The sequence below is a fragment of the Oryctolagus cuniculus genome, chromosome 2 (assembly GCF_051225735.1).
Source record: "Oryctolagus cuniculus isolate XC-2025 breed Fujian yellow rabbit chromosome 2, ASM5122573v1, whole genome shotgun sequence".
Lineage (NCBI taxonomy): Eukaryota > Metazoa > Chordata > Mammalia > Lagomorpha > Leporidae > Oryctolagus > Oryctolagus cuniculus.
In genome coordinates this window covers 65,751,141-65,775,672 of record NC_142868.1, presented here as the reverse complement: position 1 = coordinate 65,775,672, position 24,532 = coordinate 65,751,141, and the positions used below count along the sequence as shown (strand labels likewise).

The 24,532-nt window shown below is 41.4% G+C and overlaps 1 protein-coding gene and 2 pseudogenes across 1 annotated transcript in view; all 3 read right to left on the bottom strand.

The window, feature by feature from the left end:
- Positions 1 to 6,431: 6,431 nt before the first annotated feature.
- The window catches only part of TRAPPC11 (trafficking protein particle complex subunit 11), a 56,342-nt gene continuing 38,241 nt past the window's right edge, over positions 6,432 to 24,532 (bottom strand). The window contains exons 20-30 of the mRNA XM_002709491.6: positions 23,577 to 23,764; positions 23,310 to 23,458; positions 23,009 to 23,130; positions 22,103 to 22,222; positions 20,152 to 20,217; positions 19,880 to 20,036; positions 15,863 to 15,974; positions 12,903 to 12,994; positions 10,998 to 11,131; positions 9,156 to 9,323; positions 6,432 to 7,206 (exon numbers count right to left, since the gene is read on the bottom strand). Of these exons, the coding sequence (XP_002709537.1) occupies positions 7,162 to 7,206; positions 9,156 to 9,323; positions 10,998 to 11,131; positions 12,903 to 12,994; positions 15,863 to 15,974; positions 19,880 to 20,036; positions 20,152 to 20,217; positions 22,103 to 22,222; positions 23,009 to 23,130; positions 23,310 to 23,458; positions 23,577 to 23,764 (1,353 nt within the window). The 3' untranslated portion in view covers positions 6,432 to 7,161. The remainder of the gene's footprint in view (positions 7,207 to 9,155; positions 9,324 to 10,997; positions 11,132 to 12,902; positions 12,995 to 15,862; positions 15,975 to 19,879; positions 20,037 to 20,151; positions 20,218 to 22,102; positions 22,223 to 23,008; positions 23,131 to 23,309; positions 23,459 to 23,576; positions 23,765 to 24,532) is intronic.
- LOC127490416 (U6 spliceosomal RNA) lies at positions 11,565 to 11,657 on the bottom strand (annotated as a pseudogene).
- On the bottom strand, positions 13,259 to 15,522 carry LOC108176390 (small ribosomal subunit protein uS14 pseudogene; annotated as a pseudogene).

Genomic DNA, 24,532 nt, shown 5'->3' with positions numbered 1-24,532 from the left:
GCCTTGAACTTCCAAAGCTGTGAGCAAGAGAAACCTCACCTTTTCTCTGTGTAAAGGTAGTTGCCTCAGGCATTTCACTGTAGTAACAAAAAACCTGACTAAAACAATGAACATTACCCAAAGAGAAGACAAACTTCAGCCCCAAATGCTAGACTTTGGGTAGAAAACACCCTGCTCTCCAGGGGCGGCAGCGGAGTCAGCGGCAAGCACTCTCGCAGCTTTAAGTGAGTTTCATCTCCCCCGCTAGTTCTCTCATCACTGAATACGAACCTCTAGGGCAGAAAAATCAAGGTCAGCTTTACTCCACGGTGGACAAGTCTGCCTACGTTCAGAGCAGTTGGCAGCCACGGTGCTGGCAGGGGTGGGTGCCAGCCTCCTCTGTCATCACCTGGAGAGCTCTTCCTTGAGCTGCTTATTCTGCAGACTGTTACAGGTCCTCCCAGCTCAGCAGCTCAGCTCACACACATCGTCTGTTCATGGATGACTGAAATGCATCCCCATACAACCAAAACACAGAATAATTTTATCATGCACACGAACACACAAAAAAGGCAACTCCACCATCAGTCTTCCAGCAAGCCCTCCTGCCCCGCTGCTTCCTCACCTGGCACTCTTCCAGAGCTAGTCACCTCCCACGTCCTCCTCTCTGCCTTGTGGCCTTGTTTTTTATGGAAAAGTTCAGACCCATCCAGGAGAGTAATGAGCACAATGGTACCTACAGGTCCTCCCAGGTACCTATCACCCCTCTTTAACTATTGTCAATTTTTCACAGCTGGGTTGATCCACTTCTCCCCCACCTAGTTTCTGATGTTTGATTTTGTTTTTAGAAATGTTTTAAAGGCAACTGCAGACATGCCATCAGCTCACCTGTCCTCTAACTACAGAAGTTGTATTTATCATATTGTATTGGAATTTGTTCACATGGCAGTTTCTCCTACGGGTCTTCAGGCATAGGAACTCCTTTAAGGCTCCTTTAAGGCTTTCAGAATCAGCACAGAAACTAGCCCCCAGAAGGCCCACAATAAATACTTGCAATTCAAGGTGTATTTAAAGGCAATAGGTTGCCTGAGAAACACTTAAGTACAGATCTCAACTCACAGATGGCAGAGTGCCTCGGGCCTCAGACAGATCTTTAGCCAAAGACTCATTTGTTTGGGAGTAAGCACTGGCACTAGAATGGTGGCTGTGTAGTGTAGCTGTTAGGCATGCAGACTCTGCACACTGAGTGCCTGGAGCCCAGCTCCACCACCTCATGCTGAGTCACTGGGAATGGCATGCTGTTTTCCAGAGATAGATGAAACAATAACTCCTGTCTCACACCTGGGATGAGGGACTTTATACAGTACTTCATAAAGTTTGATGGGTGCCAGTTCCTGTCCTGGCTGCTCAGCTTCCAATCCGGCTCTCTGCTCCCGGCCTGGGAATGGCAGCAGAGGACGGTCGAGGGTCTTGGGCCCTGCACCCACATGGGAGACCCAGAAGAAACTCCTGGCTCCTGGCTTCAGTCTGGCCCAGTCCTGGCCCTTCTGGCTATTTGAGGAGTGAACCAGCAGACCGAAGACCTCTCTTTCTCTGTCTCTCCTTCCCTCACTGTAACTCTTTCAAATAAATAAAGTCTTTTAAACAAAATTATGCATGGATTTTCAAGTTTTTTTATACCAGAATAAGTATCTGTTGATTCCATTTTTCTAGGAACTTTTTTTTTTCAAGATTATTTATTTATTATTTATTTGAAAGGCAGAGTGACTGAGGGACTGATTTCCCTCTGGTAGTTCACTCTACAAATGCCCACAAATGCCAGGTCTGGACCAGAAGTTAGGAACCTTATCTGGGTCTCCCACATGGGTGCAGGGCCCAGGTACTTGGGCCATCTTCTACTGTCTTCCCAGGCACTTAAGCAGGGAGCTGGATCAGAAGCGGAGCAGCTGGGCCTAGCATAAGCATTCTGATACAGGATGCGGGTGTTGCAAGAGGCACCTTAACCCACTACACCACAGTGCTGGCCTCTCCAGGAACTTTCTGCAGTACCCTCATATACTGGCTCCCTTTGAATCTCTGGAGGTGGCAAGACGTGATGTTCGAGGAACGGTCTGAAAAGGAAGTGCAGCACTCAGCTTGCTGGTTCCATTCACACTGGAGCTCTGTGCTGCCACATAAGCAGTGCAGCTATGAGACTGTACTGGAATTGGCGCTCTGTGAAGGAGCCCTTGACATGGAAAGATGCCTGTTGGCCCCCAGCTGCTTCCCTTCCCTGGAGAGCTCACAATCCCACTACCCTAACTCCAGCTGTCTGACCACAGCTGCACAAGTGATCCCAAGCCAGAACTGCCCAACCAAGCCCTTTCCAAATAATTCCTGACCCAACGAAACCACAAAAGATAATAACAGTTGTTTTAAACCATTAAGCAATAGGATAATTTGCTCTGTAGCAATAGATAACCAGAACTGGAGAAGTTAATCTCTCTGTGCCTCAGTTTCCACAGCTCTAGAAGAGGCACAATAAGGACACCCATACCACACTGGGCTTTTATAACTATTAAATGAGATAAAAACATATCCATCTCAAAGAATGTCAGCATTCGGGAAAGAAAACATGGTTTAGAAATCTCAACCAATCTAACAAAGATACTATTTATAAGTTCCCATTTGCCATGCACACTGACACATTTTAGATAAAGTGCATTCTACAAATTAAAAATCAACTTCAAGGTTGCTATGAATACTTTTGCATTCTTTCAATGACTAGGAAGAAAACAGCTTAAAAAATTGCCCTGGGCCATCAAAGAAAGAGGTACCTTTCTCTGAAGGGAAGAGAACTTCCACTTTGATTATGGCCTTGTCTAAATAAGGTCAGAGTTTGTGAACTCAAGAGGCTTCCATAGCCTTGGCAGCTCATGACAAGAGCCTCGGATGATTACTGACGTCATAAATAAGAGTGTCAATTGTTAAATCAACAAGTTGCTGTGCACTTGCTCCCCACGTAGAACCTCTGTCCTTAATGTGTTGTACTATGAGAATTAACAGTAAAACCAATCTTCTAACAGTACTTTATACTTTGTGTGTCTGTGGATGCAAACTGTTGAAATCTTTACTCAGTATAGAGTTGATCTTCTTTATATAAAGCTAATTAAAAATGAATCTTAATGAAGAATGGAATGGAATGGAAGAGGGAGTAGGAGATGGGATGGTTTGCAGGTGGGAGGGTAGTTATAGGGGGAAGAACCGCTATAATCAAAAAGTTGTACTTTTGAGAGTATAATGTGCATGGTTTATACACCCTGATGTGCAAGGGTACTTGGCAGTTTCAACTCTGGTTCTGCTTCCCTCTCTGTAAAACATGCTTCAGGAAGCAGAAACAATAGGCCTCGTGAGTCTTCGCTCCTTTGTTCTCAGGCATAAGTAAATTGAGTGGAAGGGAAAGTTTCTCCCAAATTCGATGTTTCAGGAGAACCTGAATATAATTAAGCTACGAATTTCTTTTGCTTTTCATGAAAACATGATTTAGCGAACTTTACGGAGTTGTTCAGATGCTTCTGAGAATAGCATAGTTCGCTTTGTAAAACGAAGTGTACAGACCAGCCATGGAGCTCGTAAAGGATGGTCCATAAACATTGGCTAAACATGTCGCAAAGCAAACCCACAGGTGTGAAAAAGGTGTTCGAGAATATTGGGAGAGTAAAAGTCTGAATTTGTTTTCTTATATAACTTAATGCACAAGGTCAATGGTCCCTACTTAGCATTCATTCATAATGTGATAGCCAGAGGTTTTCATACTGTGGGTTCAATTCATGTGGCATGAAAAACATGGAAGGGACAAGGTAATTGTACCTGGTCTCACTTTTCCACTGAAACCCTCTGCAATCACTGATGCTGCACATACCGCTCATGCATGTCACTACTATCTATTTATGCTACCCTTAAATACAACTCATCTTTAAGCCATTTCTTAACAAAGAGTTGGGACACTCTGAGGGGCCTTCCTGGGTTTTAAGGTCAAGAGGGGGAGTTTCAGAAAAGCAACTGCTAGGACTGCATAGATCCTCTCTATTATGAAGGTGGGCTCAGGGCCAGCATTGTGGCACAGCAGGTAAAGCCACCCCCTGCAATGCTGGCCTCCCATGTGGGAACTGGTTTATGCCCTGGCTGCTCCATTTCCAATCCAACTAACTCCCTGATAATGTCCTGGGAAAAGCAGTGGAAGATGGCGCAAGTATTTGGGGCCCAGCCACCCATGTGGGAGACCAGCATGAAACTCCTGGCTCCTACCTACAGCTCGGCCCAGCACTGGCCATTGTGGAGTGAGCCAGTGGATGGAAGATAGCTCTCTCTCTGTCTCTCCCCTCTCTCTTTCTGTAACTCTGACTTCTAAATAAGTAAGTCTTTAAAAAAGAAAAAAAAAAGTGGGCTTAGTTTTTCCATTTGCTGTGATTTTTCCTTAAAAGCACTCCCTTTTCCCATTGTCATGCCAATGTGGAAATTAGAACACAGAATTCTTAACAGCAATTATCAGGGAGAATATCAGTTGGAAGGCTCTTTATATTCTGGGCAGAAATAACATGAGCCATGAAAGAAATGACTTCATTAAAAGAAAAACAGGCACCTTCCTTCAAGTGACAAGAAAGACATTCTAAAAACTTCAGAGTCCTGCCCCATAAAATCCCTTTGCTCTTAGCAGAACTCAAGGACAAGGAACCTAAGCCCTTCTGACAAAAACTGAATCGAAAAGATCAAAGTTGCAAGTTAATCTTTTAGGATCACAAAAATACAAAATTAAGGAAATCAAGAACTCACCCCCGACTCCCCAATCTTGCTCCTCACCGTCCTCTGGGGTTACCCGCTGGTGCGTACGTTCAAACTTTTACTCATCCCTCCCCCTACGCTTTAGCTGAAAGTGTGTAGTCCTGCATGGTGTGTAGAGAGCAACACAGAGAACCAGTGACATAGGATGAAGACAAGCAGTCAGTATTCTCTCAGGACACACACAAGTCCCAGCCAATGGCACACAGGCAGTGAGAGACACACCCTCGGTCCTTCTTGGCACTCAGAACTTTTGCCAGTCAGTACTTCCTGATGGTCTGGATTTTTTTTTAAAGATTTATTTATTTGAGAGGCAGAGTTAGGGAAAGAAAGATAGGGAGAGATAGGGAGGAGTTTTCCATCTGCTGGTTCACATGGCTGCAACGGCTGGAGCTGGGCCTGCTTGGATATAGGGCCCCAGCACTTGGGCCGTCTTCCACTGCTTTCCCAGGCCATTAGCACATGGAGCAGCCAGGACCCGAAATGGTATCCATATAGGATGCTGGCACCACAGGCAGAGGCTTAACCAACTACAACATAATGCTTTTGTTTTTTGAACCCAGGGTAGGTCATGATTTAGAACTGAATGAAAATTTTCAGTTTCAGAATTGGTATGTAGGATATATTCACAGTATTGACAGTAGAATGTACTATTTGAAAGAATTCTTGATTGGGAAATATTACTGCCAACTCTACAAAAGATCAAGAAACAAAATATGGAACCATATATGTGATATATTTACAGTAGCATACACAGTTACACAGATGGCACTGGCATCAATGTTAATTAAAGTGTATGTCAGCGACCCAGTTGTTCAAACACATACTTCATGTTCACAATGGCAGTGTTGGCACCACTGAGATCTCTATTATGTAAGCGCTACATCAAAACATCTTAGAATGCAAAGGACATGAAAGATTTTTGTCAGTTGAAGATCTTTGCAATTTTTTCAATGCAGATTACATCCCATTAGAATGTCCTGAAATCACTTTAGCAGGTTATAACAAGGGATATTTTTATAAGAGTGTGGAGAATGTATTTCACAAAACTTTTGTTTACAGTTTTATGTATTTACATATACATACACACACTTGTGTTTATACATGTATGTCTTCACTTAGGGAGTGTATTATGTAAATGCTATCAACAAATTATGATAACATAACATAGTAAGAGGAGCAACATAGTTGGCACTGGCGGAGCACTATCTTCGGGTTGGGCAGCGTTCCAAGCTCTTGTCGTATTACTCTGTATTACCTCATAACAAGCCTATGGCGTTGGTATTATCATCACATCTTAAACATGAGAAACATGAGATACACAGAGGGCAAGCAACTTGAACAAGGTCACCCAGCCAATAAGCGGCTGAGGTTGGACTTGACCCTGGACAGTCAGACTCCATAGGCATGTTCTCATGGCTGTGACCTAAAAAGCTGTGCCATAACTGGGAATTCCCGAGACAGCCTATTCCATCACCAGGCTCAGCCAGCGTTAGCCGAGCCACTTCAACACAGACTTCCCAGTGTCCAACCCTGTGCTCTCTACTCTCACACACCGGCGCTCTCAGTAAAAGCTTGTGCGTGACATTGACATCAGACGACCTCAAGATAAATGAAAGAGATTCCCAAGCATCTTTGAAAGAGAATGTATTTATTTACATCAGCACTTCCTGTTTTTACAACATTGCTGCTTTTTAGATAGTAGAATTTTCCAGGAGATCAGGTAGTTTTAAATTATTAAAATATTTTAACAAAGAAAAATTTTACCCTTTGATTTTTATTTACATGAATTTTTAAAAGTTTTAAATAGTTCTTTTGAAACAGCACAACTGAACTAAAAGCTCCTACTTAGATCCAGCATCTTTCTGAAAACTGTTAGTTTATGGGAGATTATGCACATAATCCTTTCATGTCCTTCAGAAATATGAACCCTGCCTCTCACAGAGACTCACTGGAGATGGAGAACTTTTCTGGGCACAGTCTTTTGTGCACTTTCTTTCTTTTTTATTTTTTTTCCATTTTACACTTTCAAGATGCCTCCTTTTCCAGGGACACTGTACATGCAAATCTCTCACTTATAAAGAATTTACAATTCACAAATCAATGTTCAACAGTCAACAGCAACAATGGTCTGACACGTTTTCACGTCGCACTGACAGATTTCAAATATTTATTAGTGAAACTATAAGAGAGGATAGGTTTTCCTAATATGTTTAGCACGAATTCCTCCAAATAGATGCTGTAACATCCATTAAAAAATAGAAAAGGTTATTTTTTTACCATGATCAAAGCTACAGTTCACAATGACACAGCCGTGAGGTCTGCCCAGCCGTCGGGAAGTAGGGCCACAGCCTGTCTGGAACATCACGCAGCAGCGATGGAAGTGTCATCCACGAGGCGGCCCTGCGGCTTCAAGGAGGAAAAACAAAACAGGTTCAACCCGTGGTAATGACAGCGAAAGCTCTACTGTTCTGAGGATTCTGAAATTGGTACAACTAACAAAAAGAATGCATAGATGGGCACCAGTATCAAAATGAAAACCATCACTTCCTTTACCCCACTTCTCTCTTCCCAGGAACCTGGGCCCCAGCCAGTCACTGCACAGCCCTTCCTCCTGCTAACACAATGGCGGGCATCACCAGCTGACCATGGACCTCTGCCCACTGAATGCACTTCAGCCAATGCTCTCTTAACCTTGTGCGCTAGCAGATGCTGCCAAGCCATCACGGATGGCGCATGAAACACAACCTGCTGGCCATTCCCGCATTACCGGTAATTTTATTCTTTCCTGATCGGGGTCCTCCCTATGTCTCCAGCTGAAGCAAGCCAAAAAGCCTGGGCTCACAGACAAGCTCTTTTTGGGGATTTAAGGTCTCCCAGTTTCCCATTGGATAAAGGATGATGTGCAATAAACTAGATTGTCTAACAATGTGAATTACAAGGAGAGAAGCAGCAGATAGAAATTTCCTTTCCCTAAGGTTGCTGCCTGAAAACATTCACAATATCCTAGCAGAAAAGGTAAGGTCAAAAAGAGGGGTCCTAACTTTTTAGCTGTAAGATTTCCAACAGGTGAGCAATATTCCAGAGAGCTATCTAGTAGCTCAAAGAATACAATTTGTGCCAATTATTCTATTTTATTACACTGCTACCCAATAGATTTCTGTGGGGACAACATGAGAGATGGTGATCCAGAAATGTCAGCATGGTGATACAACTACACAACCAAAGCCACTTGTGACACTTGAAGCAGAATGATTCCTGAGGGACTTCCCGGGGCAGTGAAGAGCTCATTCCTGCTTTCAGTTCTGCTGCTATCATATGAACACGTATGTGGGTGCATGTAGATGTGTGTATACATAAATACGTTCATGTAAGTAAAGGTCTCTGGCATTCAAGGCAGAAACACAATGAGCAAAATAAAAAGTGCCCAGCCTTTTATTCTTCACTTAATTTTTTAGTGCTGAGAGTGGTTGCTCAGTCTTAGAAATAAACACTGAGCCTGGCTAAATCCTTGCCAGATGGCACTTCACATGCAGGGGCAGAAAATGAGTACATTGTGCAATCAGCAAATGGAATTATTTTATTAAAAAAAATACTGAACCAATCTTGCTCCAGAGAGTGCTGTCCAATGTGGTAACCACTAGTCACAATAGCGACTGAGTACCTGATGTGTGGCTAGCATAATCAAGTAATTTTTGAATTTGGCTTTAACTAATTCAAATATTAATAGTCTTAATGATTATTTTCAGAAGGAAGCCAAATCTAGTACTGCATAGTCAGAGAGAATTGGGGAAGTTTAAGTATACTTAGAAAGTTAATCCATTTTGACTGAAAACTAGTTACAAACAAACTACAATTTAAAAACACACTTGCCTACCAATCCAGGGGAAACATGTTCAAGGATACTGTAAGGATAAATCATTAATTATATAATGATTATTATTATATATTTTATTATATTATTATATATTTATTATTTATACAATCATCATGTAAAATATCAATATATTATATATTCATATATTATCATATAATATATATTATATAAACATATATTAACATTTAATATTACATACAATATATTTAATATTTACATATAACATATATTTAATATTTACATGTTTATATGCATTTATATTTTATATATGTTAATATTTATATGTCTATATAAATATTAAATAAAAATCTCTGAAGTTAAAATCTGTAAGATAATAGTAACCTTATGGAAAGGAACAGCAATATTGCCAAATTCATGTAAAAGTGAAAAAACTATAACTCTTAGTCTCAAAACACTGCTCAATAAAGTTTACAAGTTTAAAGACAGAGAATTTAAAAAGGCCAAGATTTCTAAGCCTTACCTTTACAAAAATACTGGTAGGTATAAAACGCCTCAGCAGCTGATTTGTGAAGTTAGGAAATCGAAGTAGGTTAATGTTGAGAGATGGCAGTTGCTGGTATCCAGCCATCAAAGGATAGAAATTATATAACATTTCCTGCTCGGTGCCAGGTAGGATACGTAATCGAATCTAAATCGTAAAAAGTTATAGAGAAAGTCAACCAAATACACACATATACAATATCTATATGTTGTTATTCCTCAATTATTTACAAAAGATTGGACTCTTAAATGCTTCTGGTGGAATATTCACTTGGTCTCCTATTGCATCACCCAGATAGACTGCAAAATGTAGGGCTGAATTAGTATGAGATTAGGATGAGGTAGAGAGGAAACATATTTAAAATAATGCAAGATTTCTGTTTCTATGAACATCTAAAAGGCAAGTTATATGTGCTCAAGAAGAATACTACTGGCCGGCGCCGCGGCTCACTAGGCTAATCCTCCGCCTTGCGGCGCTGGCACACTGGGTTCTAGTCCCAGTCGGGGCGCCGGATTCTGTCCCGGTTGCCCCTCTTCCAGGCCAGCTCTCTGCTGTGGCCAGGGAGTGCAGTGGAGGATGGCCCAAGTGCTTGGGCCCTGCACCCCATGGGAGACCAGGATAAGTACCTGGCTCCTGCCATCGGATCTGCGTGGTGCGCCGGCCGCAGCGGCCATTGGAAGGTGAACCAATGGCAAAGGAAGACCTTTCTCTCTGTCCACTCTGCCTGTCAAAAAAAAAAAAAAGAAGAAGAAGAAGAATACTATTCAGGTTAGTATTTCTTGTGTCTTAGTCCAGACAGATTTTTTTTTTTTTTTTTTTTTTTTTTTTTTTTACAGGCAGAGTGGACAGTGAGAGAGAGAGACAGAGAGAAAGGTCTTCCTTTGCCGTTCGTTCACCCTCCAATGGCCGCCGCGGTAGGCGCGCTGCGGCCGGCGCACCGCGCTGATCCGATGGCAGGAGCCAGGAGCCAGGTGCTTTTCCTGGTCTCCCATGGGGTGCAGGGCCCAAGCACCTGGGCCATCCTCCACTGCACTCCCTGGCCACAGCAGAGGGCTGGCCTGGAAGAGGGGCAACCGGGACAGAATCCGGCGCCCCGACCGGGACTAGAACCCGGTGTGCCGGCGCCGCTAGGCGGAGGATTAGCCTAGTGAGCCGCGGCGCCGGCCCTAGACAGATTTTATGTTCACAATGTTATAGGACAATTTAAAGAAAAATGTCTGTTTGTAGATAATTTATGTGAACAGAAGACAAACTAGTTGTTTCTGGTATTTTAGGAATTTTGTCTTTGTGTTAAGGTAAGTAACTTTGAAGGGAAAGAAGATGCTGCAATGTCTTCAACAGTACTGTGGAAAAGAACACACTGATATTATTTTGGCATATTTATATTTCCTACCTATTTATCAGTCATATCTGGAAAGGATCAGGACACTCAAGAAAGGGGAGAAATGAGTGTATGTATGTTCATGATGTGTGAAGGGTAATATATGCCAGACATACCAATCAATTACAGCTGGCACTGTATTTAATATAACATAAACGTAAAACAGTAGATGGACATAAAGTATATTTCATGTACAATTCTATTCTGCATTTAACAACAAAAACACAGCATTCAGAACACAGCTAAGTCAGGACAGACACTTCTGAGTGTTAAGATGCACTTGCTCCTCCAATTGTGCCTTTAAAGGTGCTTAAAAATCTACTATTACCAAAACAACTGGGAACAGAGTCAGCACTGATCATCTATAAAAATTCAGTGTACAACCTTTCCTGGTCCTATGATGACCCTGTATCAGCAACACACCGACACATGACCGGTACCTGCTTGAGACCTGAGAACATGAAGGCATCACTGGGTTCCACAGAAATTTCCACATCTTGAACCAGGTTGGTCTTATTCTGAAGGTGATACTTGACAGGCAATGATTCTCTGACACGCCCAAATGATGGCAGATCTAGAGAAAGTTATCAGATTCCTCTTGGTTAACAAAAACAGCTCACTACTTATGGATTTCTTTTGTAAATATGCCCCACTCTACAGACACAGTATTATTTAGATTTATGATATTATTATATTCTTGCCAGATAAGGAAATTCTTTGATTGGGTAACAGGTACAGGATTATGATAAAACAAAGAAAATAAATCTTCTTCTAAAAATGACTTAAGGTCTTGGTTATCAGGAATTGAATTATATTTTAGGAATAATTGAAAGTCTATAAACGATTTCCCAAAATATCAATACTGCTTCTTATGCTAGAATAAGTAAAAGTTGTATTTCAGTGAAATTGTCAGTAGAATTTTCATTCAGTCATTCATTCACTAGATAGACACCGTTGTTTGGTTTGTGTGTCTTCTGCAATACTACCATTATATTCTTCCTGAGATGCAAAAATATGAATGTGTCATGAATTTATGTTTCATCCTTGTGCAGGGGCCATGCTAATCTTCTCTGAATCATTCGTGCTGCTTAAGTAAGCACTACATATTATTTCTACAGAATTATTATAGACATGAGAGTAATCACACAGTTGATAAAGGGAAGCTTCTTTGGATGAAAGCATTTTAGTAAAGAAAGAAGGAACAAAGGATAGTCATGCCTTCTGATGGGAACACATACCATTATTAGCTATGAAGTATTCTTGACAAAAATCTGAACCTGAATGTGACCAAGTTTACAAACTATGGATACATAAAGATTTTTTTCTTTTTCTTTTTCTTTTTTTTTTTTTTTTGACAGACAGAGTGGACAGTGAGAGAGTGAGAGAGAGAGAGACAGAGACAGAGAGACAGAGAGAAAGGTCTTCCTTTGCCGTTGGTTCACCCTCCAATGGCCGCTGCGGCGGGCGCACCACGCTGATCTGAAGGCAGGAGCCAGGTGCTTCCTCCTGGTCTCCCATGGGGTGCAGGGCCCAAGCACTTGGGCCATCCTCCACTGCACTCCCGGGCCACAGCAGAGAGCTGGCCTGGAAGAGGGGCAACCGGGACAGAATCTGGCACCCCAAGTGGAACTAGAACCCAGTGTGCTGGCGCCGCTAGGCGGAGGATTAGCCTGTTGAGCTTCGGCGCCGGCGATACATGAAGATTTTTAAAATGACACCATGCAATCAGCAAAACTTAGGCTGTGCGAAGCTCTACAGAACAAACGACTTGGTCTCTTCAACAAATAAAGAGCAAGGAAGAGAGGAGCAGAGAGAGATGCTGGCAGAGGGTAGAGTGCTGGAGGAAGCAGCATTGAAAGAGGGGCTGAGAGAGTCAAGAATAGAGAGAAAAGGATGTGGGGAGAGTCAGTCAGCCTATCTACAGGTTACAGAGGGATAGTGTATGAGAGTTATCTGGCAACTCAGTATATTCAGCATTTAGACCTCAAGTAAGCTGAAAAACATTCATGGTCAGCTAGAACAACTTCAGTATTGGAATCTGATATTAAGAAACCTATTGCTAATATTTTAAATTGTGATAATGGTCTTATAATTATGTTTAAACAATAGTTGATATTTTAAAAGGGAAACCAAAATATTAATGGATGGAATACTCCCTAGGACTTGTTTCAAAATAATGGGAATAAAAGGGAGTTTATAGGGGTACGGATGAAACAAAACTGGCCATAATATGATTTTATAAACATTGGAAATTCTGCATAATAATTAGAAAACTGAAATCTTAAGAAGCTAAAAAGTATTATTTTTAGATCATTGTTATCAAGTAAAATTTGAATTCCTGCTACCTGCGTTCACATGGAGAGGGATATTTTCTACAATCACATGGGGTAGAGTGATGACAGTGCTGATGACGGGGATGTTTTCCATGGCCGAGGTCCTATGGCAGAAAAGGTCATCTCTTAAACTCACATTTGATGTAAGAAATTAATAAATCAAAAACAGGAACATGTACATTCACAAACTAGTTTCAAAAGAAATATAAATTATTCATTCCTTTCCCAAAGCTTTATTAATAGAAGTATTTCATGAAGGAAGAGCTTTAAAACCTCACTTTTGTTAGAAGTATTTCTGATTGACAAATGGTGTAACCCATGCTGCTTTCTATTTTTACCAGTGAGTGATGAATTCAGAAGTTGTATCAGACTATACAGGGTTTTGGTACAAGACTTTTCTTTAAAAAAAAAAAAAAAAAGTTCCTTATTTTATGTACAAAGAGCTAGCATGATTTTATACAGCGTTGGTGTCTTGGAGGAGTCATTCATTCCAGTAAAATGACTTAGTCCAACTTACAGAAGCCCATATCCTTTGCTTACTGGCAGTGCATGCTAAGGCCGTATTTCTGGATCAGACTGTGCCGGTTCGAGCAGACGCGGCAACAGTGGGAACCCTGGCTGAATTTCCGCATTGGCTCCAGCAGCGCTGCTGGTGACCCACCTTGCTTTCAGTGCAATGAGGCAAAAGGCCAAGACTTTCATGTCACGGAAACTGACTCTATCCTTTTGTCAGTTTTGCAAATATCTCTTCCAAGATTCTATTTTGTCATTTCACTATCTTTATGGTACTTTTTAGTGAATTCGAAAACTTAATTTTTTTTAAAGATTTATTTATTTATTTATTTGAAAATCAGAGTTACACAGAGAGAGGAGAGGCAGAGAGAGAGAGAGAGGTCTTCCTTCTGATGGTTCACTCCCCAGATGGCTGCAATGGCTGGAGCTGTGCCGATCCGAAGCCAGGAGCCAGGAGCTTCTTCCCGGTCTCCCACACGGGTACAGGGGCCCAAGGACTTGGGCCATCTTCTACTTCTTTCCCGGGCCATAGCAGAGAGCTGGACAGGAAGTAGAGCAGCCAGGTCTCGAATCAGCGCCCATATGGGATGCCAGTGCTTCAGGCCAGGGCTTTAACCCACTGCGCCACAGCACCGGCCCCAGAAAACTTAATTTTAAGAAATCAAATTCAGGGGCCGGCGCTGTGGCTCAGTGGGTTAATGCCCCAGCCTGCATTGCCAGCAACCCATATGGGTACCAGTTCCTGTCCCCACTGCTTCTTTTCCAATCCAGCTCTCTGCTATGGCCTGGGAACGCAGTGGAAGATGGCCCAAGTCCATGGGTTCCTGCACCCGCATGGGAGACCTGGAAGAAGCTCCTGGCTCCTGGCTTCAGATCAGCTCAGCTCTGGCCGTTGTGGTCATTTGGGGAGTGAACCAATGAATAGAAGACCTCTCTCTTTCTGGCTCTACCTCTCTCTGTAACTCTTTCAAATAAATAAAATAATTAAAAAAAAAAAAAAAGAAATCAAATTCACCAATTTTTGTGGCTTATATCTTTGTGCCTAAATAAACTCTTGCTTATTCTGGTGTCATAGAGTAATTCTCCCATATATTATATTAGAAGTAGATTTTTATTTCTTACAATTAGAACTTTAATGTACCTGGAGTTAATTTTCATATGTAGTGTATGATCCAATTCTGTCCCCAAAGAATAGTCAACTGTTTACCACCAATGACTAAAATTCATCCTTGCTCCACTGATCTGCAATGCTACCTCTGTAAAATATGATTTCCATATTTGTGTGCATCTATGGATCTATTTCTAGACACTCTTCTGTTCCACTGGTATATATTGCTGAGCCAGTACTATAGTATTAACTACTGTAGCTTTACAGTCAGTCTTAAGACTCTAGAAGTGCAAATATTACTATTCAGTTCTTCCTCTGGAGTATCCTGACCATTTCTGACTTTTTGCTTTCTATGTAAATTTTATAATCAACACTACCAGACTGGGGCTGGTGCTGTGGTGGTTAAATTGCTGTCCACAGTCCTGGCATCCCATATAGGTGCCCATTCAAGTCCCAGCTGCTCCACTTCTGATCCAGCTCCCTGCTAATATGCCTGGGAAAGCAGCAGAGGATGGCCCAAGTGCTTGGGTCCCTGCACCACACAGGATACCTGGAAGAAATGCCTGGCTTCTGGCTTTGGACTGGCCCAGCTCTGACCATTGTGGCCATTTGGGGAGTGAACCAGCAGATGGAAAACCTCTGACTCTTCTTCTCTCCCTCTGTAATTCTAACTTTCAAACAAATAAATAAATCTTTAAAAACACCACTAGGTTATATAAAAATAAAACAAATCTTTTGCAAAATTAAAGGAACTACATTAAATCTGCAGAACATTTTTAAATATTAATCTTATCCAAGATTAATTTAGGTCTTCCTGTAATGTCTTTAAGCTTTATAATTTTCTCCATAAAGGTAATGTTCACCTTTTATTAAATATATTCCTAGATACCTTGTTGCTACATAAATAGTATCCATTTTAAAAGTATAGTTTAGAAACTCATAACTGATATACAAAAATGCAGCTGATTTTTGTATACTGATATTATATCTAGTAACCTTGCTAAACTTCATACTTCTAATAATTTGTTAATTTCCTTGTGTTTTCTATGTAGGCAAATTTATTAATTACAAGTGAGGATTTTTTTATCTGCTATTTTTCAATGGTCTTATCTTCAGATATAATTTGGCTAAAATTTAGCATATAAGTCACCAATTGTGCTAAGTGAAATTAAAGTTTAATTATCATTTTTAGTCTTTATGTTTTGGATAAATTGTCAGATATACCCTTGAGACTTCTATTCTGCTCTTCAGAATGATAGAAGTTATCAAATATTAAATGACAAGGACAAAGAATAAGGAAATTAGAATAGCAAAGACACTGAAGGAGAGAGAGAATTGATGTAACTTCTACCTCTTCCAGGAGACAATGTAATGTCCAGTTGCTACTCCACCTTCAACATGTCCAACAGATGGGCACCGAAGACAAAAGCATTCACTAGCACTCTCTCCAGTCTGTAAGACAACTACAAGAAGGAATCTTTATAATCCTCATGCAATGGCTTCCTTTGTGAAAGGGGAGTTTCACATCCAAGCAATACAACAAAGAAGGAGTACTTACAAACTATATTATATATTTAAGGAGATCTAGAAACTAAGGCTTAGGAATATTAAATCACTTTCTCAGAATCACAAAATCCAGTGCTTTTGTTAATATATCAATACACATTATGATAAAAGCCAGGGCCAGCGCCGCGGCTCAATAGGCTAATCCTCCGCCGGGTTCTAGTCCCGGTCGGGGCGCCGGAGTCTGTCCCAGTTGCCCCCCTTCTAGGCCAGCTCTCTGCTGTGGCCCGGGAGTGCAGTGGAGGATGGCCCAAGTGCTTGGGCCCTGCACCCCATGGGAGACCAGGAGAAGTACCTGGCTCCTGCCATCGAATCAGCGTGGTGCGCCAGCCGCAGCACACCAGCCACGGCGGCCATTGGAGGGTGAACCAACAGCAAAGGAAGACCTTTCTCTCTGTCTCTCTCTCTCACTGTCCACTCTGCCTGTCAAAAAAAAAAAAAAAAAAAAAAAAAAAAAAAAAAAAGCCAGTGAGGCACCTGGAGGTCTGTGACAAAGTCCTATTCGAACCAATAAGGAAAGAAGTTTGGACACAGAATAATAGCTGATGGTGATTATTTTTCATGTCTCCAAAGGAAGAATTTCAGAGTACAGAAAGAAAACAAGCTTTAGACACTTTTTTTAAATTTTTTTTGATAGGCAGAGTTAGTGAGAGAGAGAGAGACAGAGAGTTATAGACAGTGAGAGAGAAACAGAGAGAGAAAGGTCTTCTTTCCGTTGGTTCACTCCCCTAATGGCCACCATAGCTGGCGCTGCACCAATCCAAAGCCAGGAGCCGGGTGCTTCCTCCCTGTCTCCCATGCGGGTGCAGGGCCCAAGCACTTGGGCCATCCTCCACTGCCCTCCTGGGCCACAGCAGAGAGCTGGACTGGAAGAGGAGCTACCAGGACCAGTACCTGGCACCCCAACCAGTACCAGAACCTGGGGTGCTGGCGCTGCAGGCAGAGGATTAGCCAAATAAGCCATGGCGCTGGCCACTTTAGACACTCTTAAAGTATTCAAAATGCTCTTCCAGAAAATTCTGGTTCTCTCTGAAAAAATACACACATAATGGGGCTGGCACTGTAGCCTTATAGGCTAAGCCTCTGTCTGTGGCAGCAGCATCCCACATGGGTGCCAGTTCAAGTCCCAGCTACTCCACTTCCGATCCAGCTCTCTGCTATGGCCTGGGAAAGCAGTGGAAAATGGCCCAAGTCCTTGGGCCCTTGCACCCACATGAGAGACCTGGAAGAAGCTCCTGGCTCCTGGCTTTGAATTGGCTCAGCTCCAGCCATAGTGGTCACTTGGAGAGTGAACCAGCGGAGGGAAGACTTCTCTCTCTCTCTCTTTTTCTCTCCCTCCCTCTCTGTGTCTATAACTTGGCCTCTCAAATATATAAATAAATCTTAAAAAAAAACCCACACACACATATTAGTGATATCCAAATGAAAATATATTGCATATTGCCTGAGTAATGCCCAACATAGCTCCTGACCTCTTTGTGCAGGATGCATTCCTCTTGCCAATTTTACAGTAAATTCCCTGAGGACAAGATATGCACTCATCTAAATCAAATCTTCTCTACCTTTCAGCACTTCACAGACTGCAATGTCACTCATTTAAATGCAAGCAACAGTGTCTAACTAATGCTAAGTTTAACAAATCTCTGAGTGAAATTATGAAATAACAACAAAGTCCCTAAACGTTAGGTTATTACTTTCCAGTGAAGGTTGCAATAGACTAATGGAATTCTGATTGTAAGTAGAAATCGGCAGTGAAAGGGAAAAAAGGTCAACTTTTATTTCAGTACTTTCAAGTAATTTTAAGGAATAAGAAATGATACATTGTAGCCCATTAATAAAAAATGCATGAATTCAAACTTCTTGAGGTTGCTTTTTTAAAAAATCTAAACTATTCATATTTTTTAAAAGATTTATTTTTTATTTGAAAGGCTGAGTTATAGAGAGGCAGAAGCAGAGAGAGAGAGCGAGAGAAAGAGAGAGAGAGGTCTTCTACTTGCTGGTTCACTCCCCAGTTGGCTGCAACGGCTGGAACTAAGCTGATCCAAAGCCAGGTGCAATGAGCCAGGAGCTTCTTCCAGGTCTCCCACACAGGTGCAGGGGCCCAAGGACTTGGGCCATCTTCCACTGCTTTCCAAGGCCTGGATCGGAAGTGGAGCAGCCAGGACTCAAACTGGCGCCCATAGGAGATGCCAGCACTGCAGGTGGCGACTTTATCATTACACCACAGCACTGGCCCCTAAAATACTCATATTAAATTCCACTAACTGCCTCCCTAATTCTAAGAAGTTAACTAAAAATGATCACAATATTTAATAATAAGCGGATTAATTTCTGAATAGAAGTGCTACACTGTTGGTTGTGAAAATGAAGAATGGGGACCGGTGCTGTGGTGCAGTAGGTTAAGCTGCTGTCTGCAGTGCCGACATCCCATATGGGTGCCGGTTCGATTCCCAGCTGCTTCTCTTCTGATCCAGCTATAACCTGGAAAAGCAGAAGATGGCTCATGTGCTTGGGCCCCTGCACCCAAGTGGGAGACCCAGACAAAGCTCCTGGCTTTAGCCTGGCACAGCCCTGGATGTTGTGGCCACTTGGAGAGTGAACCAACAGATACAAGATCTCTTTGTCTCTGTCTCCCTCTCTCTAACTCTATGTTTCAAATAAATAAATCTTTAAAATAAAATAAAATAAAAGATAAATTTTCTAAAACCCATCAACATGGGTACGGAGACCAATTGATCTTTTTGATGTCTTCTTGAGGATCTCACCTGCTCCCCTGGAGAGAAGCATTCAATAAATATTTACTAATTATTTATTGACAGATATTGCCAAAATACACTATAATTCTGATAACTGCCTATCTAATTTTAGTCTGTATTGTACATTAACTAGTCTGAATACTTAAACACTGAAATAAAATAGCAGATAGACAATAAATCAGGAAAATAAAGCAATTTGTATATTTTTGGTTTTAAGAATATATCAATTCACCCCTCATACAATTTATTCCTATAATACAGCTGAGCATACTACTTCTTGAGTTAACATTTAATTTTTATTCACTCTAACACTCAAGAAGCATATCAGCTCAAAGTGCACTGAGCCAGAAAGGCATCATCATGGGTTTGAATCCATCTTTGAAGATGCTTTGGTTAGGTGACCTGAAAATTTTATCTTGTACTCTTTTATATTTTTCAGTTTCCTAAAAATCATGTTCTCCCATTTTAAGTTATAAACAGTAAACATTACATCAATTTAAGAAACAGCAACCTTTAAGAAATGCACATATAAAAATATTCTTATTTTATTTTCAAGTACTTTTTTCTCCATTTAAAAATTTTATTTTCATTTCATTTGAAAGACTCAGGGAGAGCTGTTCCATTCACTGGTTCACTTCCCAAATCCCTCGCAGCAAGGGCTGGGCCAGGCCAAGTCCAAGCGCCTGGAACTCAACACAGTTCTCCCACATGGGTGGCAAGGGACCCACGCAGTTGAGCTATCACCACGACCTCCCAGGACACACATTAGAAGGAAGCTGAAACCAGAAGCAGAACTGGGACTTGAACTTGGGCACTCCAATATGGGACAAGGCCCCCCTCACGTCCATTTTTAAAGTATAACTTCCTTAGAGTAGAAAAACATCTAATCTTTTAAAATAAGGTATACTAAAACAAATGGTAAATGCCACTAAGTCTATCTTAATTTAAATGTATATGCTTCTGTGAGTACCTGTAAAAGTCTCAAGTTCCCTCAGCAAAAGGCCTGCCACTGCACTGGCTCCCAAGCTGGCACACACTCGGGGTCTCACCTTTGTCCAGCTGAGACTCCAGTTGATCCACGGCCGTCATGGCAGGAGCCAGCTGCAGCTCACTGGATACGATCGTGAGGGCCCAGGGCGAGGCACTTAAGAGGTCGGTCATCAGCAGAAAGGGGATGTCAGCATAGACCCTTTCCAGGTGCTCAAACTGGCACAAACGAAGACAGAAGGTGGGTCAGGAATCAGTCACCCATTTTATTCTTTTCAGTCAATTTCTTTAACCCATATGATTTCCAGCACATATACATGTCACAGAAGCATACCTTTGTGGAAACAAATTTCACTGCGACGTCAAATGGAAAGACAGTTTCTATTGTTACCGTTTCATCCTGCAAGGAAATTCAAAGGAGCATTTCATGGCTTTTCTAAATCTTCTCATACAAATAAAGTTTTAAAAACAGAAGGCCAAAAAACACAAATCTATAACTGATCAATAAATAGTCACAGCTATATGTGAGGAAGGAGCAGGCTTTTTCTTAGATGCTATCTGTAACAATCTCTATAGAGAAACCTGACCACTATTTCAAGTAAATGGTCTTATGGTTTTATAACAATCCCTGCAGCAAAGCACTTTCTTAGACATGACCTCAGGATTTAGTGAAGTGGGAGGGCAAGCATCCTTCTCACTTCACAGAAGAGTAAGGAGATCTAAGAGCAATGCAAGACCTCGCCCAAGGCCACAAAGCTAGTGGTGTAATGCCTAGAATCTGGGTCTTCCTTTTGTCCAAGGACTTTACACCACACCCTGACTCAAGATAACTAAAATAAGAAGAATGTATGATCACAGGTGTCGTTAGAATCACTATCCATGTAGTATGCATCACAGTACTTCAAAACAGTTGGTAGAAAATGGAATTAAAGCTAAATTAAGTTTGTTGTAAAGTATTTTTGAAATCCATATACAGCTTTTTGATGAACTTTTTTTTTGTTTGTTTTGTTTTTCATGAACTTTTTGAACACCCCCCTTCCCCATGCCCGTGGTAAGATCCATAACCACTCAACAAAAACAGATAATGTAATGACTGCCACTTTAAGATAAGCAGGTCACATCGCCAGAAAGTGACAAAGGCAGAATCTGACCCTGGAGCCCTACTCTTAACAAACGCAATACACTTCCTTCCTAAAAGAGTCTGTTTGGAAGACAATGGGATATTATATCTTTCAGAAGAACCCACTCTGTTGGTAGGAATCCTTTAGTTACAATTAGGTTGATCTGGATTCTACTCCTAGCTGGACACATCCCTATGAGCTGTGTGATCCTGGGCATACAGGTATGACTCTGGGAAAGTCATATGGTCTCTTCAAATCTTGGTTTTATTATCTTCATAGATAATTATAAGAATTAAATAAGATAATGCACATTAAGTGCTGAAACTCGCACATTTATCTTCTAACACACCATCTATGGCTCTGTGAGATTACACTGGGCTAGATATAATTTCTGACAGTCTAGTACATGTCTTCTTCCCTCCCAACTGGGAAATCCTGCTAACTCATTTGGGATGATTTTCTCACCCAGCAACTTATCCATAGCCCATGGACCAGATGCTATGCCATAATCAAACTACAAATTCCCAAACTGATAAACCTTTTACTCTATGGGCTAAGGACCCAAATCCCAATTACACCGCTGAAATCCAGAAGATATTAAATATCATCATTTTCCATTACTGAAAGAGGATATAAGCACTGTATCCTATATGGTTAAATCTATATAACAAGATTGTCCCCCCCCACCTCTATATGTAAAAGAGACTAATCAGAACTACAGCAATGCACTCACGGCAGCTGCCTTTGAGTTGCTGGCCTACAGCTGGGATAGCTCCTATTTTCACCCCCTTTCTACATGCACCTCTCAAAAAACAATTTTCACAAGTAACAGAAAAGATATTTCAAAAAGGGAATCTCTTTCCCTCTCAAACCTTCCTCATACAAGCCAACTTACAGATTTTGTTGAATGTGTGATTTGCCTGAGATCTAGAACATGATGACTCCCATATGGAAAGCTATCACAGTCAATTTTCTATCTTAATATATGAACAATGAATGCCAGTGTAAACTAATCTCAATATAAATGATTAAAAAAATCAACAGATGCTTAGTTAAAATTTGTCACATACTATAAACTCCTTATTTCACATGTAAACTTAAATAACGCAAAATAGGGGAATGATCCACACGTGATGCTTTGTGAAGGAGTTAGGAAAACAGTACCTTGTGACACTTGCAAACAATTTCTTTTTCTTCAACTGTTGTATTGATTAGATAAGAAACATAGACAAGAAACATTCTTGAACCCACTGTTCCACAGCGAACATACAACGTTTTTTCCAGCTGTAACAAAACAAGTGTTAGAATTTACCTAACATTACAGACCTCCTCCTGATACATATTCCAGGATAATGGTCCCACTGTTTAAAATGTACTGTGTCTACTTTTTTTCTAAATCATTTTCAACTTCCAAGGAATTTTTTATATTTGGTTTGGAAATTAAAGTTGACTTAGAGATTACTGCACTAAGTTACAAATCATGGTTATTTTAAAGACCTCTAATTCTCCCAATTAGGGTCATTCACTCTAAAATTCCTTATATAAAAATTGTTTAAGACATTTTATACATCTAAAGAGGTAAAATGCAGATGCTATGTTCGTTAGTTAAATCACCTTTTTAGTGCCAGGATTAGCTATAGAAATGCTCTGAAATTGCCTAAAACTGACTATATATATTTTTTTAATGTTTTTTAAAATTTTTTAAAAAGATTTTATTTATTTAAAAGAGCGTTACAGAGAGAGGTAGAAAGAGAGAGGTCTTCCACCTGCTGGTTCACCACTCAAATGGCTACAATGGCCAGAGCTGAGCCCATAGAAGCCAGGGGCCAGAAGCTTCTTCCAGGTCTCCCACATGGATGCAGGGGCCCAAAGGTTTTGGCCACCCTCTGGTGCATAAGCAGGGAGCTGGATCATAAGTGGAGCACCTGGGACTCGAACTGGCGTCCACATGGGATACCGGCACTGCAGGCCAGGACTTTAATCCGCTGAGCCATAGCACCAGCCCCTGACTGTATATTTAAAACTTCAAATTAATCCACCTCCTCTCCAATCCTAGCAGGCCCACTTCACCTGTTCGCCTGGATGCAAGTCTCCGACAGCAACGTCAGTGAGTAAGGCTGGGTAGGACTCGTCGCATAGCTCAGTTCCATGAAGAGTCATGTGAGTTTTCTGAGTTAAGTTGGCATCCTGTCCTAAAAGTGTCAATGTTGGTGTTTTTAAAATACAGGGGATTCAAACACCCTAATAATCAACACTACGTGCAGAGCACCATGTCATAGCATCTTTTAAACAAACGTTCTGTCGCGGACACCACGGATGCTTATTTTATGTTGGATTAATACAAATATTAAAAACAAAAACAAGTGCTCACCTGGCTTTAACCCAGCAGTGAGCTTCACATCTCTGATTTGGGTCTTTTCATGGGACTGAACAGTCACAACCAAACAGTACATCTCATTGGCCAGGGCAGGAGGCTCGTGTCGGAGACGTACAGAAATGTTTGGAACTCTGGAGATGATCCTTGAAAAAGAAACCTTAAGTGAGTCCTTGAGTCTAGAAAAAAATACAAGTAAGTGAAAGGAACGAGGAAAAGAAATGAGAGGGCGACCTTTCACAGGCTGGCAGCGTGGGGACTTACATGGTGCTTGCCTGAATCACGATGCAGTCCCAGGGCACCTCGCGGTCGGGGAGCTTGGGCCGTCTTCTGAAAGATCTTGCCGCCTGCAGGGCTTCTTGGGACGAGGCGGCGTCTCCTCCTCCTCCCTGCCAGTTTAAAACCACACATCTTCCCGTCTCGTTGCCCAGAACCAGATCCACCGAGGTAATCTAAAGACACAGGACTGACAGAATCACCATTCATTCTTGCTTGTCACCATCCCCTCTCAGCAGGTGAAGGGGTCCCTTTGGAGACCCACCAGGTAACAGAGGGCAGAACACAGCCTGGAGCCTTGAACTCTGCACTGGGTTTCACCTGTTTCATCTTTAAAACAGAGATCGTGACCTGACTTCCTAGGAGACTGACCGTATAGCATGCCTGTAACTATCTGGCACAGCATAAGACATAACAGGTGCTGAATGAAATATTTTGATGACCGTTAATATGCTTACCACCTAACCTCTAGCCCCACAAATATTCTTCCTGCAAACACCTATACTATCAGCAATGAAACAGTTTATTGAGAAACAAATGTTCATTCAAGTAAACCCTTCACAACAGGATTATTAATTATGATTCATGTCTGTAGGCTTACTCAGCACAGAACAAAGAAAATATGTACTTAAGGGTTTAATCAAAATCATGAAAGTTTTTTTTAATGACTAAGCAAAAACCTCTGGATACTGGTTAATAACAAAACCAACAGTTTCATAGAAATTGTTACGGGAATATGTGTAGTACAACCTTGTGCACTCTCAGCAATACAAGTTTTGAGTAGCTAACTTCCCATTCAAGTCATGGAAAATAGGTAATGAGTGTTGACTACGGTCTCATCACTATCCCAAGCAATTTACATTAACTGATTGAATCCTCCTGAGACCCTAGCAAATAGGCTGTGTTATCCACAATCTCCGGATGGATACACTGAGACACAAAGA